This window comes from Serinus canaria, chromosome 5 (genome assembly GCF_022539315.1).
Source record: "Serinus canaria isolate serCan28SL12 chromosome 5, serCan2020, whole genome shotgun sequence".
Lineage (NCBI taxonomy): Eukaryota > Metazoa > Chordata > Aves > Passeriformes > Fringillidae > Serinus > Serinus canaria.
Window position 1 is genome coordinate 10835288 of NC_066319.1, and position 20323 is coordinate 10855610.

A 20323-nucleotide genomic window follows, 5' to 3' on the forward strand; every position below is an offset into this window, starting at 1 on the left:
TCACCACCAGGTGGCAGCCGGAGCCCGGCGATGAGGCAGCGGCGGGTCCGGCCCGGAGCGCTCCTGCCCCGCCGTCCCCAGCGCGGTGTCCCCGCGTGGGCAGCGGCGCGGGGGGCGCGGGCGCTGCCACAGCGACCCCAAAAGATTAGCTAAAAAAACCCCAACAAAACCACAAAAACCAAAACAAAGTCAGAGCAACAATTATTAAGTAACTAGCAAGAAATGACAGATTAGGAAAGCCCCTGAAAATCTTGTTAAGTGTGAAAGGAATTTGCCATTCTCAAAAGACAAGCGTATGGCACACCTGCCGCCCTTCAGCATCTCTTCCTTTGGGAACAAATCATGACCTCTCGCCCCAAAGCAGCTGAAGGGCCTCGTGGATATCCCCCTTCCTGGCCCTGCACCGGTTTGCTCAAAAATTGTTTTTGTAACTGCTTCACATATTTGAGATAAAAATCTGAGCAGTTCTTTTCCATTCGCTTTCACTGAGGGACGGTGCAGCTCCCGTTCCAGGTGTCCTGCATGACTGAGACAGCATCACAGGATGGCTAGGGTTGGAAAGGACCTTAATGATCACCTGCTTCCAATCCCCCTGCCATTAACAGGGCTTCTTTTGGACCTTAATGATCACCTGCTTCCAATCCCCCACCTGTCCAGGATACAAATTCTGTCCCAAAACAGTTTCTTTCCCCACAGAGGCTTTGCTTTTGTGGCTGCTCATGCAGGACAGTGAAACAGGAGTAACATGAGCTGCTGGAAGCCAGCCTGTTACAGTTTGGGAATGTGTGATCCAGTGAGCACGGCTCATAATCAGCTTCATAAAATGGTCACAGGGAAAAGAAAACAAAAACACCCTAAACCAAACCCCATCCTGTTTTTAGAGGGAACAGCACGGTACTGGGGTTGTGGTTTGCAGGACTGTTTCAGCAGCAGCAGGTAAATGAAACCTCAATTTGGCAGACAAAAACAAGTGGGCTGAGCCCTCCAGTGCACAGCTTTCCTCTGGCCTCTGTGTAAGCCTGAGGTGGCAGAGCAGTGGCATCCCTAATCCCAGAGTTGAGCAGGGATATTCTGACCATGAGCAGGCTCGCTGCTTTGTGAGAAGAGAAGGGCAGTACTGCGGCCCCCCCGGGATGCTGGCACAGCGGGATGCACACTTCCATGCTCCGGCGGTGACTCACGGCTCTGTGCTCCCTTGGGATGCTGCTCAGTGGCGCTCTAAGGGGCTCATTCTCAAGGTATTTTTAGTCGGCATGCAAATGGTTTAATTTTTAAACCAACCACACCCCCCAGCTTTACTGAGCAAGGCTTCACGCAAAGCTTTTCTAATTTGCCAGAGCAAGCAGAAACGACGAAACTAGAAGGAACGTTATCTCATTTCCTCTTCTGCCAGCCAGCCAGCCAGCCAGCCAGATAGGGCTGACACATTGCAGGGCTGCTGTGTGTCTGCCCCAACAGCTCCCTGCTGAGCCTGCTCTGCCCTTGCCCCATCCTGCAGCAAGGAGTACTGAATATGAACATTTAAGAGCAGGGGTGCTGCTTAAAACAAAGGCTGTTTGTGTTACCCTGTGACCACTGCCTTTATTAGGCATTTAACATCCCATTGATCCAACCATTAAACTTCTGCCACACAACAGTCACTGGATTTTGAATTCCAACAGGCCAAAAAAACCCTAGGCAATAAGACATCCATTAATTCTAAAATGTAAATGACTTTATATTACTTTATTAAACAGCCATGTCTAAAGAACAGTAAAAAACATGAAAACATGCATCATTTGGTGTTCTTAAAAAACCGTTGTCCAAAATAAGACTGTTAGAAAAATTAAACAAGTTTAGCCCCAATACCCCTTCTGCTCTCCACATAAGATGTCTGGTAGTTACAAATACTGTTCCAGCTCCTTTAGCAAAGTGTAACCTGGTGTGGATTAGTAGTTCTATTACAAGTGGGTGGGTTTTCTATTCACATTGCTTCTGTAAACGTGATCAATTTAAAAAATGCACTGTTATCAAGTTTAAGGAACTACTGTTTTCCTGTACAGTGAGTATAAATAGGAAGATCCTGGATTTTCCTGCCATTCTAATCAGCACTCCATTTACTGAAACATTAAAGATTTTAATTAGTATAAAAATATAACCAGAGAATAAATGTCTGAGAAGATTCAGTATTTGAGTGAGTCTTAGTTAATAGGCAAATAAAATGCTATTTATGACTTCTAAATCTGGACACCACTTCTGTACAGCTTGTGCTCTTCCAAGACCCAAGTATCACAGTGCTGCACAGCAAGGCACTGCTTATCCTCCTGAAAAATTCACCTCTTATTTACTACAAATAATTTAACATGTAGCTGAACTAACAAGCAGGTGAGGGATGGATGGCCAGGCTACAGTCAAAGCTGCTCACAAGCCACACCAGTGGGCACCTGGCACCTCGAGGGGGCATCTCAAAATGTCTGTACAAGCTGGCAGGAATCCTGTCTTACTGAGCAATGCTGGTGTGGGAGATGTGCAAAGCAAAGTCAAAGCCTTGTTCCTTTTCTCTACAGAAACAGAAATAACTGGCTTTGCCCCAGGAGAGAATGGTAAGGCACAACAGGAGGCTCTTTGGGAAGCCTTGGTACTAGAAAGACTGAAGTTATTTTATTGACAGGAATTACCTTTTTTTTTTTTCCTAAAGCAGTATCACAGCACATTAATAATTTTTATTTTAAAAAAATTATTCTTACATTTTTTTAATCTGGCCTCCAATTAAAAGTAAGACAGAAGTGCTACATCAAAAAATGGTGGGATGTTATAACCAGATTTCTGGCACAAACACAGCCCTGACACAGAGGCTATCTGCTCTCCATTGATCTGCTTCAGAAATCTGTGAGCCAAAACTTAATCTTTTATAGTATGAAGAGAACTCTCAAGGCTTAATTTAGCACTTCTCAAGTATGAGACAGTACAAAAACAGTCTTGCACTACTACTTTTTCCAAATGTCTTACAGCAGTGTTTTTTCATGCCTATCTCCAGTTCTTTTGTTTGGATTCCTGCAAAGAGAGGGAAACAGGACACCAAATCCAAGCAGGCAGCAGGCACCCACTGATGGCAGCCCCCCCTTGCCAAGGGAAGCACTGTGCAGAGAGCAACAGAGGGACAGCAAAAGTAAAAGGAGGGAGGAAAGGTAATGCTCCATCTCAGAGTTGGACACAACCTCCAGGACTGATTTCTCCTGGGCTGAAATGACACTAAACTCAACCAGCAGAACAACTGCTTCCCTGACCTTCTGGAATGAAAGTGATGCCGCCTGACTGGTTAGCTGCTGTCACATTGTTACAGGCTAGTACAGGAACAACTCTGTCTGTCACAAGCTACGTTTCAATACAAACTTGCAGTTGCAAAGTCTTGGAAAAGTGAGGGAAACCAGCACGTCCTGTCAGACTCCACCCACTGGAAGGGCTGAGCTCTGAGCAGACCCTCCAGCGTGGCAAACAGCATTTTGTGAGCAGAAAGGCCCAATCTGCTGAGCAAACTAAACTTTGTAAGCAAGAGGCTGCTCTGTGCAAAGCAGAACGAGGGAGGTGGGCTCCTGTTCCAGGCCACATGTCAGCTGCCACTGTCACTCTGAAGTGGCTTTCTTCCCTTTCCAGCTCCTTTGTCTCTGCTCCAGTTCAGCTTCAGTGAAGGCGGCTGGGCCCCAGTTTGTGATTAAGTGAGGATTCTTGGAGCCTGGAAGACAGAGAGCAAGCCCTGAGATAGGCAGTTCTGACAGGGACATCACACTCCCACAATGCAGCATTCAGGCTGATCCTTGCCTTGTTTTAAACATAAAAGAAACAAATAATGATAATAAAATCATTACAGTAGGGCCAATAGAGGGAAAGACTTAGAAGCTCCCAACAGCAGTTGTCACCAAGGGTGATGCTTACAGGCTGCTGTGAACCAGCAAACTACAGGAAAAGGCAGACTTCAGTAAGCCACCAAGTGATATAAGTGCATGAGACAGAATAAATAAAAAATTTTATAACTCTTCTGTTGGTAACTCACCTGGCTCTATTAGTCGAATCAATCCCTCATGGTGAGCTACTTTATCTTTCCAACTCTTGGTGTTGTTAGCTGCTGTTTCCAACTTCTTCTTAACCTCCTGAAATAAGACAGCACACTTGAAAACAAGAGCTTTACTCTGTTTTTATATAAAGATACAATGCCTTTCAAACCAAAAGCCAGAACCATGCTAATTCCCCCAGCCCTCTGTTTAATGTGGAACCATCCTAAGTAATTTAGTCACCACCACACTCCACCAAAAAAAAAAAAAAGTTGACAAGACAAACCAGAATCCTAAAATAACAAGGCTTTACAATATTGTGTAGCTGTGTAATGAAGCTAGTCCTCATACTTCAGCCTAGACTGGTCTTTTGGGCAATTCCAAATGGAAGGCTAGAATGTTTAATTTCTTGTGGATTTTTTTTTTTTTGTGGTTTTATATGTCTATTGTATTCAGCAATTCCTTTGGAGGAGTAAACGATGCTTCCCATACAAAAAGCCTGAGATGTCATCTAAAAAAGAGCCAAGTAGTGGCCAGAAGCAATCTTGTGATGATGTGAGATGTAACATCACCCTGGGAAGTTGTAAAGTGGCCACAACCACCCCAGCTGGGCCCTTGCTCGCAGTGAGTGCAGATTTGTGTTCTGTGCCAGGCGAGACAGGCCGGTCCTTCAGAGCTCACCCCATAAACACCCTCCCCTGCTAAACACAAACCCAGCCAGCCTTTCTTTCCTGACTTAAACAAACACAGGATCAACACCTCTCTAGCCCTGGGAAGTGTGCAGCACTTCAGCCTCTGTACTTGCTGGGTTCTGGCTCTTATTTCTTCCATGAACAGTTGCTGACCTTCCCCAAAAACACTCAGTAGAGCAGAGAGCTCCCTGGCTTTGAGACACAAAGCTCTGCTGCACACTGAGGATCTGAGCTAATTCCTACCTACCCTTAACTTCCATTCAGTGCTGAAATACATTTTTGAGGAGTAGGTGCCTACAGTAACACAATTATTTTTCATCTGTAGAAGACAATACAGCACCACGACATCATCAAAACACTGCAAGAATTACTACCTCAGAAACAAAATACACCCAGTTATGGCAGCAGTGGGACTGCACATGAAGTGAGACTGCAGTAGAAGACAAATGTACACAGAGTATTTCAGGATGTGACTGAGCTGGCTCGCATGCAAATTGTGACAAAAATAAATAAAAGAGGTTCAGAGGTGTGTCTGAAACAGATCCTCTTCTTCAAATGTATCTACTGGTCTAGAAACAGAATAAAAACTAGAAAAAAAAACCCAACAAAAACAAAATCTCAACCAACCCAACTATCCTACCTCTTATAACTTTTGTGCCATACGAACCCTTCAAGAAGCATAATATTGAAGAACTTCAAATTCAATCTATGGATAAGGATGAGAGGTTGATGACCAGAGCAGCTCACCTCATACTGCTCAAGGGCCTCCTTCCTTTCCAACTCAAGTTGTTTCAGTTGCTCCATTGCCACTTGAAGAGCCTGTTCCTTCATCATTCTCTGGTTTTCCAGCTCTTGCTTCTCTGCTTCTGTCATCTGAATGGTCTGTTGCTGCTGCAAATGCCATTTTTCCAGTTCAGCTCTCTTTGCTGTCTCCTCTTCCAGCAATCTGCAATGGGGATCGTGATGTTAACTGCACTTTAACCTAAGCTGTATCCATGCAGGGAAGCCAAATAATTGATTACTTTCTTTAATCTTTTTTTTTTTTCTTTAAAAAGGGTAAGCAAATATAGTTTTTTAAAAAGCTTGGGAAGCAGGGGAAAAGTTATTGTTTGTTGGCTTGCCTTCAGTGTCATGCCAGCAGTGCAAGCAGTCTGACTGTTACAAAGGGCTATTCAGAAAATGTAGTCAATAATGCAAATACACAACACAGAGCCCCAGAAGAAACAGGCATGCATAAGTTATCTTCATTGTCTTAGGAGGACTGAGTATATGAAGGAAAAAAACACACTCCACAAGCCCCTGTAAGAGGAAATTTAACCCTCTATCACTGCAGTTTAAACCTGTGATAAAATACACCAGAAAGTCCTTTATACAGATACTGCTTTATAAAATAAACAGCTGAAAAGCCTGTACAGAGTGATCTCAGTTTTTCACATGCTGACATGCACGGCACCTGGTGGAAAAATAACTACACCTGCTTTTCCAAAACTGCTGAGCTTGCCCTCTGCTAAAGGCTAATCAGACATATTTTAAAAATCATAAACAGCAGCTTCAGCCTTCATATCTTAATGAAAAATAAAATCTGTGCTGTGTTTAAACTCGAAGGTAGTTCCCCATTCCAAGAGGCAAGCAGTCATTAGTAGCAGGGCACAGGTACCCACTACTGGCTGGGGGACTGAAACACTTTTCCACCTGGTCAAAGCCATACCTGGCCTGAAGTTTCCTCACAGTCTCTTCATCCTGACGTGCCTGCTTCTCATCCTCCAATGCCTCCTGGAGCTGTTTATACATTTCTTCCAGCTCACGGACTCTTTGTAAATACTGTTCCAGTTCAGATGATTTCTGAGCAACCTGCTCTTCCATCTTTTGTCTTACCTAGCAGCACAAATTGGGGACACATAAGCTACCATTCAACTCAGGTTTCCAATTTTTAAAGGAATTGCCAGCTTTCCCTCAGGCCATGTTTTCACAGACAAACCTCTTCCTGCTGACTGCAGAGCAGAACTGATAATATTGAGGCTAGATCTGCAGATGTGGAACTAAGAGCATTTTAAAAAATAAATAATAGCACAGGCTACTTATATTGACCTACTTCCTGCAGCACAGGACTTTTATAGGGGTTCAAACCTAATTTCAGTCAGCTTGATCTTGTTGCTTAGTGTACATATACACAACTGAAGGAAGAGAAAGATTGTAGAAAGGCCAGACATGAAGGTCAGGCTGCTTTAAAGGCACTGTTTTCACTCCCCTCTTGGCAGCACTGTATCTCACCCTCTTCTGTCTCTGGATGATGGCACAGGATGGATAAAGGGGGTTGGAATGTCCTGCCCCATTGGTCTGCAGGCTGCTCCCCTCAGCTGACCCAAATCCCAGTGACCCAGAAAGGGATTGTATTCAGGAATTCATGCTCAGCCCATAAAGCAGCACTGTGTGCATTAATGTCCTGAGATGTCCCATCACATCACTTTTTCTACTTCTTTTCCCCAACTAACAGAACAACCTGACAAAGCCCCTGAAGACTGAAAACCAATTCTTTGGGGAATCCTCAGTGTAGCTAAATAGTAAACAGTATTGTAAAGAAGCAACATTTCTTTATTGTTTTTTTTATATTTGTGTGAGTGTATAATTGTAAAAGAACACACAGCATAAAAAAGCTGTTCTAGGAACACATAAAATGCATTTTGATTATGCCTGATGCCTTTTGCTTATTCATACAGCAAGTACTTGCCTCAGGCTCTTCATCTCTGAAAACTGCAAGGAGAACTTCAGTCTGCATTCATCCTTCAAACAGTCTATTTTTTTCCCAATTTTCCTATCATAAATTGCAGCCAAGCTGTTCCAGTATTTGAATTAATCAGCAAAAATATTTTATTCCCACACCTCAAATAAATGCAACACAGATTCCACTGTCCAGGCTCCTGCAAAATCTGTGGAATCCTTTCACAGGTGAAAGGCTGCCTGTGAGGGAAGCCCTTGCTGAACACATGGCTCCCTATGTGTAACAGCAGCAAAACCCCTCGTGCACTTCTCACCATTTTTTCTCTCTCCAGCTCCAAACTGAAGCGATCTTGTAACTCAACTTGAGTCTGAAGCCTTTTCTTCTCCTCCTCAGCAGCACGAGCAGCTGCTGCTTCCAGTTGCTGGAAGAGAAGGGTGGGGGGTAGAGGAGAAAAAACAAGGAAGAAAACAATTTGTCAAAACTAAATTATTTTGAGGGAATGGAACTTTATTTAACAACTTTTGATTTTAAAAAAACTGAAGAAGCTTTCAAAAGCATCAAGGCATCAGTTTGGATTTTTTAACGTCTGAGATTATTCACAGCCTTTAAATATAGTTTACTATCTTGATTGTTTGCAAGACAATTTCAAATTTACCAATGAAAAGGCAATTACCTGACTACCTCCAAGTTTCCTCTGAGTCCTGCTTTGCTCAAATGATATAAATCACTGTATTTCCTCCTCTACCTCAACAGGATAGAAAACTATCATGAAAAACCACATTTCAGGCAGGACTACATAGGACTTCCAATAGGGAAAACATGCTAGCAAGCACAGAGTTCATACAGAAACACAAATGAGAAGCACTGAATTGCCATGGGAAAGCAGAAGTGTCAGGAACTTTGACTAGACTAAGTAATTGTGCTATTGTGAATCAGCCCTCTAACATCCCCTAAACTGCCAAGTAAGGTAAATAAAATCCTGGTCCATGACCATCACTTGAAATTAGGAGGAACGTTATTAGCTAGGGCCTGGGAAACAGCTGCTGATACCTTTCCACCTCTTGCTTCTTATTTTACTTTTGTTGCATCTTGATTTTACAAATAAAGCCAATGCTCACAGTTGTTCCTTTTGTCAGGATTTCAATCCTCACAATTTCAGAAATCTTCAAGTACCAGCCTAAACTTTACCAGTAGTGAAAACAAAAGCATTTTTTTTCACAAAATTTTCCAGATAAGTTTCCTAAGAAACTTATCTGATGCTTTTTTAAATATGCTGGGCTGTGGAAATTGCTTCCACAGACCTTTAGTAAGAGCAGGGCACAACATAAAGATGACAGGGACCTGTTGGAGCAAGCCCAGAGGAGGTGACACTGGGACACGCTGTCCAGAGAAGCTGTGGATGCCTCATCCCTGGAAGTGTTCAAGGTCAGGTTTGATGGGCCATGGAGCAGCCTGGTGTCCTGGAAGGTGTCTCTGCCCACAGCAGGGGGACTGGGACTGGATGATCTTTAAGGCCCCTTCCAAACCAAACCTTTCTGTGATTCTGTCATGTTCCTGAAGGTATCACATTTAAACCACGCTCCCTCACCAACCTAGATGAACTCAAGAGATGCCCCAATGATTAAAACTGCCAAGCTACAACTTTCACTCTTTTACATGCTTGTAGTACCACTCTGGTCTCAAATAGATGAGAAGTGAAGGAGAAGGTTCAGGTTTCTGGGTTTATGTTGCAGAACACAGCACAGAACTGCTCTCCTCTGCAAGGCTTAAATGATGCCAGTGAGCAGCAGCATTCTTCCTCTGCCAGGACATTCAAAAGCATGCTATTGTAGTCAAATCCAAGATGCCTATTTAAGTGAAATCTCCTCTAGATTTCCTTTCCCACTCTGAAATTAAACAAAAATTGCCAATACTGAGCTGAGAGGGTGGACATGCAGAGTCACAGGCAAGGGTGGCTGCCAGGCCATGGCCGGAGAGCTCAACAAGAAAATCATCTTTGTCCACTCAGTAACAGCAACTTCTTGCTTCATCCACCAAAGCTGTTCCTAGCAGGTAAGGTCACTGGGAACTGTGCACTTCAGGGAAAAGCTACAAGTGTTGGAGGGGGGAGAGAACAGGAACACACCATTCCAGCAGGCACGGACAGCACAAAGTCTCCAAAGCCCATGCAAGACCCCAAACTGAAACAGAAAGGGTGCACACATCTTGTACATGCTCTCACACAAGGAAAAACTTACCTTCCTGTCTGTTCAATGTGCACATGCCAAAATTCCAGTTAAAAATATGAAAAAAATCTATTTTAGACAAAAGCATTTATTCTTTTGGAATGCTCTACTGCAGGAGCTACCAGAACACAAACCAGTCCCAGAGTGCACTTTGGCAGATGCTGCATAAATGGTGGCTCACTGCCATCAGCAGCAAATCAACCTCTGGGCTTCCCAGAACACTCCAGTTTCCTGAAGCATTTACAAAGCCCTTTCCTTGAAGAACAGTTTTCTAACAAATCAAACCCTTTCAGTTCCTCCAACAATGGACCTCCTCCCTAGTTCCACCTAGGCAAAGTGCAGTAGTTCATGTCAGAGCCTAAGACACCTTCCTTGAGAAATCATTTTGATCCAGCCCACTTCAAAAGATGCTTCTGGCCACAACTCTCTTTCGTTTACCCACTGTGATTTTTATGAAACTCCCTGGAGCCTGCCAAGATCCTACTGCTCCTTTGGGGTTGCTCTCATGTTGTCTTCCCCACTAAATATTTTTCCACAAAGTAAACAATGCAGAAATCCAACCTTATGATTTCTGTTAATGGGTACATTACTTACCAGTAGAAGGTAACATGGGCTATCCTTTATTGCCTATTCTGCATTCTGCATTTTTAACACATGGTAGACTACAGATACCAAAATTAAATTTAAAAATGGTTTTCCACTGTCAGACTCCATTTAAGGCAAACAGAATAATACCTACATCAGGACTGTCTGTGCAACACTAATTTTTAAAAAGACAAATTTCTCCTTGCCACAAATTGTAACAATGACAAGACTTTAAAAAATGTGGGGTTTTTTGAATTTGCTTTCTAGTCTTAAAATCTTAAATGCCCTCACAATATTTACAGCTGCAAAGACCACTTATTTTTTTTCTAAGGGCTGAAACTGGTGCATTTTATTTATGAAAAGCTCAAGCAATTATGAAGATTTGTCCTAAATGGGAATGCAAAAAACTTACATTAATTTAGGGAGGTAGTGGAGACAGGTAAAGTAAACAAAGGAAGATCTGGACTGCTCTAGCAGCAGGGACTCAGCAGCCAAAACGTAAGGCAGCAAGTGGGGAGGGTTTGAATTAGAATATTGGCTTCTAAGCTGTTTTCAAGGCACACTCCACACTAAAAGTAAGAAAAGCCACATATTTTGTTTTTAAACATACAAATTATAGAAATTCATCTGTGGGAAGAGAAGAGTTCCCATAAACATACAAATAACATAACAAAACTTGGGTAAACTACAGAAGAAAAATCTTCATGGAAAGCCCCAGGTTTGATATATGTGTCTGACAGAAAAGAAAAACAAAAAGCCCAAAAGCAACTGAAAATATTGGTCTCTGCTGTCTGCAGACACCATCCACAGAGCTGGCAGGTTCTTCACCAGCCTGCTCAGTACAGGGGCCTGACACAAGCACAGCTGCTCTGCAGGAGTCTGCTCCATGTGCCTGAACAGCACAGAGATGCCCAGTTCCACTGCTCAAAGGCCGGTCGGGCCACGGGCACCGAGCTCCGGGCTGCAATCCCGGCAGCTCCCTCTCCCACCTTGCGCACGGTCTCCAGCTCCTTCTGCTTGTTCTCGTTGGCCGCCTGCAGCTCCCTCATCTGCCGCTCCAGCTCCTCCTGCTCGGCCAGCAGCTTCTGGCGCAGCTCCTTGCGCTTCTGCCGCGCCTCCTTGTGCGGAGGAGCGCTCCCCGCCCGCAGCAGGCTCACCGTGCTCTGGATGGCTGCGGGGACAGGAGCAGAGCACCGTGAAGGGCAGGGCTCGACTTTCTGCAAAGACTTTGTGAAGAGACTCGCAGGGCTGTGCTGTGCTGTGCTGGCTGTGGGGTTGGGGATTTTTTGAATGCGTTTTTAAATCAGAAAGCACTGTTGTCAGTTGTCCTAATTCTCATCGGGCTGGTTGTCAACACAAAGTTGAGTTGACAGAAGTGAAAGACACTTTGCTCTCAGTCCTGGCTGCGTGCCACAAGGATAAGGTCTAATGCAATCGGCACAATGCAATTCCACTGCATTATGTCAATTCCAATATTGATTTGTAACAGGCTATGGACATAGGAGTCACTCATACACCCAGCTGCAAGAAAAAAGCCCAACACTTTAGGTAGTAAGAAATCCTCGACTCAGTGACTTAGCAAGGAGTAAGGCACTGCCTGTCTTCCCTAGAGCCAGCCTTAAACCCTGAATTCTTACAGATATTCCAAGGGAAAGCTTTCTCCCAGTAAGACAGCAGCTCTCATTCACTTACATGCCATGACAAAATATTAGAGACAGCAAAGCTGAGGAGTGGCAGATGATTTTGGTATTTTATTTACATACCACAACCATGAAAAAAAAGTCTCCTTTTAAACCATTCATCTGTGTTTATTGCACCTGACTTTGGTGCAATAAACACATGCTGCAGGTAAAGAGGGAAGTGCAAATGAAAGCCCACAGCTCCAAATATTTAACTGCTGTACATTCTTCAATGGCATTGGCAACAACAGCTTTGCAAGGGCTTCTACCTCACTCTGCAGATGGATGTACCCATCACATATCTGGGAAGCTCTCACAGGAGGAACACCTTTACTGTGGGAATACAAAAGCAAGCCCTAATTCCCAGCTTTATCCTCAGCTCACCAGACCATACTATTTGAAGTAAACTGTACAACCAAAACCAGTATTTTACAGTGCCAAAACAAACAAGCTTTCCCTTTCTCCCCAAAAGCAACAATTTACAACACTGCTTCCCTTCCCCATCCCTAGAAGTACAGTCAATATAAAAAACAACAATAACAACCATCTCATTTTGGTCATGGCTGCCTGAATTGAGGCACCTACATGACAAAAACTGATTTCCCTTATGTGGATCCTTAGTTCTTCCTGAGTCTCAGACCCCTTAAAGATCCATGTGCCCAAAACAGATATAAAAAAATTACAAGACCATGAATTTCAAATTTGAACACAGCACTGCTGTAAGAATTCCACTAACCTTAACTTTCAGATAACTAGCATTTTTGAAACCTCACCTTGAATCCATTCCTGCTTCTTCTTTTTGTCAGAGGCACTGATCTCAAAGGTTTTATCAAGACATTTGATGAGAAAAAGGCATTTCTTTCCATCTTTGTCAGGCAAGGCCTAGAATGGGTGACAATAAAGATTAGCTTTGCAAACACTGAAATCTAAGTTATAAAGTCAAGCAGCATTTATGCACTTATGTGTCACAGAGATACAAATACCAGCACTAAGAGCATTTATTAAAAGGGTGTTTATGAACTGGTGTTATATGAAGTAAAAAATCTCTGTTAAAAGATACCAGGAGTCAATCCCACACACACAAAAGGATTAATTCTGATCTTTAGAGACATATATTGTTTTTGGAGTGGTTTTACCTCTACACAACAGTTGCCATCCAGTATGATGTCTCCCTTCTTGTCCTTTAAATCTTCACTTACATAGTAGGAAATAATATTGGGTTTTAGCACAAACCATCGCTCCATCCAATTTTTCCGTTTGTGACCTTTTTTCAGCATGTAGCCCTGTTAAAAGCAACAGAGCAGCTGAAAAGCCTGTCCACTGCTGAGCCATCTGGTCTTTTGGTTATGTAAAGGTGTAAAGACCCAACAGAGCACACAGAAAAGCCCCAAATACTTTCAAAGTTAACCAGTATTTCAGCTGTGCCTTCCATTTCTGTAATCGTATTCCCCAAATACTTATATACTTTTGTGTGACATTTGACTTCCAAAAGTCAAATCACAGATGAAACTGAAACACCAACATCAATATAAACTATGAACAAGTCTTATAGAAAGTATACTCTGTATCCAGAGTATTCCAGATTAAGAGGATGAAGAAGTTGGAAAGAAGACCACAGAACATTTTTCTGTAATGGCTTTCATCTCTAACTGGCTTTGATACATGCAAATATGCTTGTATTTTATATATATATATATATAAAAAGAAATGTGCTGTAGCATACTTAAGCCAAAGATATCTTTCTCTTCTGGTCTGAGGAGAAAGAAAACATTCAGAATAGCTGAAGAAGCTTTTTTGTTTAAAAAACAAACAAAACCAAACAAAAACCTGAGCCTACACATAGAGCTTATCTGTGCTCAGCTTTTCTAGCCACTGAAAAGAGCTATGTCCAGAGCCAAGGCCGTGCCTATTCCCAGGTGCCATCCCACTCCCTTGCTCCACACCAGGAATGCACAGCTTTGTCTGCCACCCCCATACTTGGGTCTGAGCTCTGGGTGGTTGCAAGGTCATGTGAAGGACTCCTGCAGCTTCAATTTTTCATGCTCTGCACAGTCTAAGTCATAGCCAGGTTTTTGGTTTTTTTTCCCTCCCTGAATTACCAAACTTGCTCTCAAAGCCAAGTTAGACTAATACTTTCCCCCCAAATTTCTGCAAAATCCTTACCTATTATTTCAGTATCATCTTTTTCTCACCTTCCAAGAACCCACTGAGAGCTCTTGAAAAGCATGAGCTTTTTCACACCAACCATCACACAAAGAACACATCTTCCAGAACACTAAATACCACAAATTTAACTATTGCTGCTACCCTCTGTAAGCCTTAGAGATCCAGGATGTGTTCAATAAAAAGGGTAACATGACGCTTGGATATGAGACCATGTGTCATTAATTAATACCTTGAAGCAATTGTGTGATTACTGCAATAAACAGGACAATTCTGTGACTCAACAAGGAATCAGGATACTGAAATCACACAGAACTCTGCCTCCACCAGGCCAATGAGTGTCCAAACTGCCCAGGAGGCACAGGGCCAAATCTTGACACAAACTATTTTTAAGTGTCAAGGAACCACTCACAAGCACTCAGACATCCTTGAGAAAGAAGCCCAGGCACCAAGAGAAGAAAGAATGGAGGCACAAAATAAAGCAAACAAAAAAAAAAAAAAAAAAAAAAAAAAAAGGTGTGGGGGAAGACACAATGCAATATCAAAACTGAAAAGAAATCAGATTTCCTCACAAGTTTCAAGTAGGATTATTGAACTGACACTGGTTAATTTATTTTCATGGTACCAAACAGCAGAATGACTTCATTTTGCCCTCAACTGACTTTATGTGTGTGTGTCCCCAGCCCTCACCTCCAATAGGCAACCAGCAGTTAACAAAAATAGACTTTTGCATTGTTCTGTGGGTATTCTGAAAGAATTTCCTGTGCCAAGACCTTCTGATGGTTTCTTCAGAACAGCTTAGGAAAGCCTGCCAAGAAATCCTTTGTTTCTCTCCTCACCAAAAAATCAAAGATGAAAAAATTTCTCTTGTCAGGTAAAAGTCAATTTTATAGAGCTCTCTAGGTAAACTCTGCTGTGACCCCTCAGGTCCCTCTGGTACCTCCAACTGCAAAGAAATGCAGTTTTTAAAGGCATTCCTAAACTGATAATTCACTGGAAACCTGAACAAAGAAGTTTGCTAAGAATACAAAGGCCAGCATGAGTCTGAGTGCAGGTAAATAAATTGTCAGTCATGCAGCCTGCTAAGCAGAACAAGAAGGGACAGCCCTCTGGAGCTCTTCCACACCTGTTTGCCCTGCTGAAGTGGGGCACTTGAGAAGCCAAAACACCCTGGTCCAGACCCCCTTGATTGAATACAGAGGCAGTGCCCAGCAGAGCTGCATTTCCTACTGCATAACTGAAACTACAGAAAAGCATTTCCAAAGCCTGAAGAGCTGTAAACAGAACTGAGAGCATGATGCAGCTATTTTGTGAACTAACAAGCAGCTGGTACTAGTGTAATAAAGGTAATATTTCAAGTCAGAGACCACTTCTTTCACTTTCTAAAAGCAAGCTCTCCCAAGAAGCAACTCATTCATAATACTGCTACAATTACAACAATCTGAATAGCAACACAATTTCTTTTATAAAAATAAACTAATTAAAGAACCCTTACAGATAATTTACCAAATTTCCTCCTGCTCATCATTCAATAGGGTAAAGAAATTTGAGCATGAATTGAACATTTTCTAACTAAAGCAATAAAACAGCCTACTTTACAGCATTGGTTCTCTGTGGTTCTTACCTGCTTGAGTACATCTAGAATGAGCTCATTAAAGACCTCATTGATTGCCATGGACACTGTCTGCCTGTCCATTCCTTTACTGAACTGCCCGCTGCCGATGAGGTCGATCAGCTCCCACGCAGAGAGCCCCTCTCGGCTGGTGTTGAGAGCAATCTTGTAATGGTCAAACTGCTCCTGCTGCCAGCCTGCTCCCATTGCTTCTGTGATTTTTTTCAGTAAATATTCAATCTGTGCAGAAACACAAGCAGAAATCCATCATTTGCAGCAGGCATGGAAATCAAGAGTTTGAGAGCTGTAAAGGAAGCTTCTCCAGAGACTCCCATTGCAGTGAGTTTCCTACACTCACATGTAGGCCCCTAAATGTAGGTGGTTCATTTAACAAAGGTTTTAAGCTCCTGTCTCAGCTGAACTCTTCACTGCCAAGCCCATCCCTCAGCTACTCTCTTCACATGAAAACAAAGAATTGAACCTGACAGCCTCATTTAATATTTCAGATTCCTACAGAACACATGGGACCTTCCCTGCAGTGGCTTCCAAGCTGTGAATGACTGAAGCGTGAGAGAGCAAGAAGTTTCAGAAAGTATTTTGTAAGCAAAAAGCAAACAAATAACAAAAAATATAAGAAAAGAAGGTTGTTTGGACTAGAAGAGAAATTAAAAACGACCAAGGTGTGATCTACACCTGACCTCTTCTCTAGCTCTCAAGCACTCCATCCCTGACACTTGTATCAAAAGAAATAAAAGAACAAATCTTTCACATCTGCTTTTGTTTCCCAAATAAATTCTCCTTGTCCTTTGATCTTTCATCACTCTGTAAGCATTACCATGTGCAGGACAGTAACACCAGTAACACTAGTCAAAAACAAGCAGAAGAATGAAAAAGAAGCAAAGAAGGCCAGGGCTCTTTAGTCTGGTTTTTTATGTTGGTTTTAAACTCATCAATGTTCATCTGCAGTATTTTAAAGTAAACCGAGCTTTTAAATTAAAATACTTTTAAATTACTTTCTAAATGAAATAATAGGTGAGGGCCCTCCTGCTACAGCTCAGAGTCACCTTTCAGCTGGTCTAATAGGCTTTTGAGTCTCTATGCAAGAAATTTTGGAGTACAAAGAAATTAAGAAGTGTTTCTGTCCCCCACACATTTCACCACAAGGATCCCCAGGCCTCAATATATTGTGGCTGCTGTTTCTCCCTCCAACAGGCACAGCCACATCCCTCCCTTTCCCCCAAGTCTATGGTCAGGAAACACAAGTGTGCAGTAGCACAGTAAATCCCAAATCCACCCTGCAGAGGGATGTGCTTTTCCCACTATTTCAGCCCAGTGACTCTTGTTGTCACAGCCCCTACTCCAGGGCACCTGGGGAATGCTGCAGAAAAAGGAGAAGCTGCAAGGCTGCTGCAGCACCAGGAGGAAAGCTCCTGCTCCACTGAATGAGCTGGAAGTGCACACACCTCCAAGTTGTGCCTGTCACATCAGTCTCTCTCAGGAGAAGACAGCCCAGCCCGGCACAGAATATGCCTCCAGAAATTGTAGAGAGCATTGTTTTTCATGTCAGCTTTACCAAGGAAGACACCTCAGTAAGTTTTAGCTCCTTGTGCAGTTCTTACTAGCAAAGATATGCTAACAGAGGCCTCTGCAGAAGTGGCATTCAAATTCACAGTCTTTAAAATAAGCTTTGCTGATTTTCACTCTCCAAAATCCTTAAGTTAAAAAGACAATTCGAGGCTTTGAAGCATCGACTACCATAAATCCTCAGTATTCAGTTACTGGCAGGAAGCAGCTTACTTCCTACTCCAGACATGTTGTATAGAAAAAAAAACCAACCCAAAAAAAGCCTTCACAGAGTGCAACAACAGGAGCACTGAAAAGCTGTTTCAAACCTCCTAAAACCCTGATTTTTTACCCATGTTCAAAACACATTCTGCCACTCTGCTCATTCCCTTTGAACAGTATCAGTTCTGAACTGTGATCTTGGACTTTAACTGGAAGGAAAGCTAAAATAACTCAGACTTAATTAGGTAGATAATATATCTGCCAAAATGCTACAAAATAATAGTAATAAAAAAATTAAAATAATAGGAACTCTAACTATAAAATTCATTGTTCCAGAATTTCACAACCTCTTACACTGCTTGAGGCATGGCAACTTAAGGCATCAAGCTCTCAAATTCCTCTGGTTAATTATCTAAAAGTACCAGGTCTCAGTTGCAGACAATGGAACACACACACAAAGAACACACCTGAATCAATTTTTTCCCATTTTTGCTCAAGCCATATAAATAAAATGTGGATCAAACTAATGGTCTGGAAATGATGCAATGCAAAACTCTTGGCTAGTACATGTTATCATAGAATACACTAAAAATAAGTCAACACATTGTTTCCTTTAGTGTCATTTGTACACATTTTATCTTTTTTTGGTTCATAGATTAGATTTAACCATTTAAGTCTGTCAACCCCCATCTACAAGTCACTTACATGACTACAAATATCCTACAACCTCCCTAGAGTACTAAAGTACATAAAATACTCATTATTTTAAACTACATTAACTCTTCTTAACTGAAACATGACCTGTGCATGTTACAATTCAATTCTAAAACTTAAAAAAATTAAAGGTTTATCTTGAATTCAGTCACATACAGGGCTAATCAAAGTTGCCAGAGAAAGCTTATCTGATCTATCTGCTCAACAGCAACAGTGACTTTTGCACAGTATGAACATGGAAGTATGGGGTAAATACAAAGAAATAAGTTGCACCAGTGTGAAAGCAAATAGCAACCACCCATTAGGTGCTCAAATGAGGAACCCCTGAGAGCAAATGACATTTCCCCTCCTCCACAGGGACACATCAACCCAGAAAATAACTGACAAATCAAGTCTCCTGTCTCAAATATAAACTACTCTCGTGGCTAAAAAGCAAAAGTGAAGCAACATTTGCTGCTATTTTAGCAGGACTTTGCTTTCAGGTCAAAAGTATGCAAAATACAGGTGCAAAAATACCAGGCAGTTGTTAACACTATGTACACCAGTAGGGACCCAGTGGCTCTACCAAAACCAGCTTCCATCTCAAACTTTTCAGCCAGAATTTTGCCAAGAGAAAACAAAAATAGTAACAAAGAACAGAGCTCTAACACGAGTCTGTTTGGGAGCTTCTTTCAGAGGGCACTTTCTTTTCCCCATGTTTCAGTGTCTATTTGTTTTCCTCTTCCAGGTATTCCTGCTTCCATGGGGAATGAAGCATCATAGATTTTCCACAAATATTTCTGATACACAAGAGGGTCTCTTAGAATGAGAAAAATAATGCCAAGGAGGCCCCCATGGCCAGCAGAGCACAGCAGACAAGGCTATTCTGGTTCACACTATTCAAATAAGGTTTGTGACATCAGCAGAGCAGATGTCAAACGTTGTCTGAAATTCTGTGGGAGTGTATGTTACTGGGCCACAGCCATGAAAGCAGTCACATCCCCTCTCACAGTCACCATCAACTCCTTTCTTCATCCCATCAGAACATCATTTACTTTTAAGTCAAATATTTGTTTCTTCCTTTCCACCAGCAAAACCGTGTTCATTATCCAGTGTAAGCCACTACCAGCTTCTTTTTTTCCAAAATTAAATCAGTGTTAAGTGAAGTACAGTAAAGGTAAATTCAAGAAACAACCTGCTGTGTGCAGGAGGTTGTTTCTTCCTGCAGCAGCCAAGGAAGAAGGCAGTGAAATGGGAAGAACTGATGCAAGTCTTCCTAACCAAGTGACTAAAAATCTTCCTAACCACTGTCATCAACATTTAGAGATCATGAGTCAAACCCCACACAAGCAGCTTTCATTATCTTTATATCAGTTTCAATGTAATTTCTGAAGGGCCAAGGGTCAATTCCCAGTATTTCATTCACTGTTCCAGTTTCTGGTACTAGAATGCAGAACAAGGAAGTGAACATGGTCATAAAAAACACTCTCCAGAAGAATCACCACTGGATCAGATTCTCACCTCCCCAGGCTAAGAAAACATCACCTCATTTTGACAGGCACAAAAAGCCACACAAGGCTTATTCCTCTTAGGAGGATTAGAAACGCCATCTGTTAATAAATTTGAAGACGAGAGGACAAATGAAAAATGACTGTACAAATATTTCCTTGTGAAGCCAAAAGCAGCAAATATGTTTGGTTTATTTGAAACAAACTGTGAACACTGGATTACAACACTGAGTATGCAGCTTGCAGTGTGTGTATCTCTGAGTTTCACCATGAAGAATGGCCCAGAAACACAACTAAGCACACACCACAGCTCTCAGGCGATAAAGCATTCCCAAGGCTGCAGTCACATGTCCAGAAATAAGAATGGGGAAGTGCTTGAAAACCTTTTATAAAAACAGAAAATGCCTGGTTAAAAAATACCAAGACACAAAAATGAAACTGTAACAACTAAGAGGTGACTAGAAAGGAAAGCTCACAACAAATAGTAATATTTCTCCACTTATGAAGTCAGTTCTCTCCACCTTTTTTCCTTCATTTTATCCCTCTCATGGAAGAGGTAATGCCTGCAAGAGCTGAAGGAAACATACACTTGGATGTCTGCATCTCAGATGATCTAATGGAAAATCTGGCTGTG

At 42.2% G+C, this 20323-nt stretch overlaps 1 protein-coding gene across 2 annotated transcripts in view; it reads right to left on the bottom strand.

Annotated features, from left to right (window-relative positions):
- Nucleotides 1–1706: 1706 nt before the first annotated feature.
- The window catches only part of SWAP70 (switching B cell complex subunit SWAP70), a 35337-nt gene continuing 16720 nt past the window's right edge, over nt 1707–20323 (bottom strand). For both annotated transcript variants that reach the window (XM_050974806.1, XM_050974805.1), the window contains 9 exons: nt 15716–15943; nt 13065–13211; nt 12702–12810; nt 11239–11420; nt 7753–7860; nt 6429–6595; nt 5468–5666; nt 4031–4127; nt 1707–3712 (listed from right to left, as the gene is read on the bottom strand). In XM_050974806.1, coding sequence (XP_050830763.1) covers nt 3603–3712; nt 4031–4127; nt 5468–5666; nt 6429–6595; nt 7753–7860; nt 11239–11420; nt 12702–12810; nt 13065–13211; nt 15716–15943 — 1347 coding nt within the window. In that variant the 3' untranslated portion in view covers nt 1707–3602. The remainder of the gene's footprint in view (nt 3713–4030; nt 4128–5467; nt 5667–6428; nt 6596–7752; nt 7861–11238; nt 11421–12701; nt 12811–13064; nt 13212–15715; nt 15944–20323) is intronic.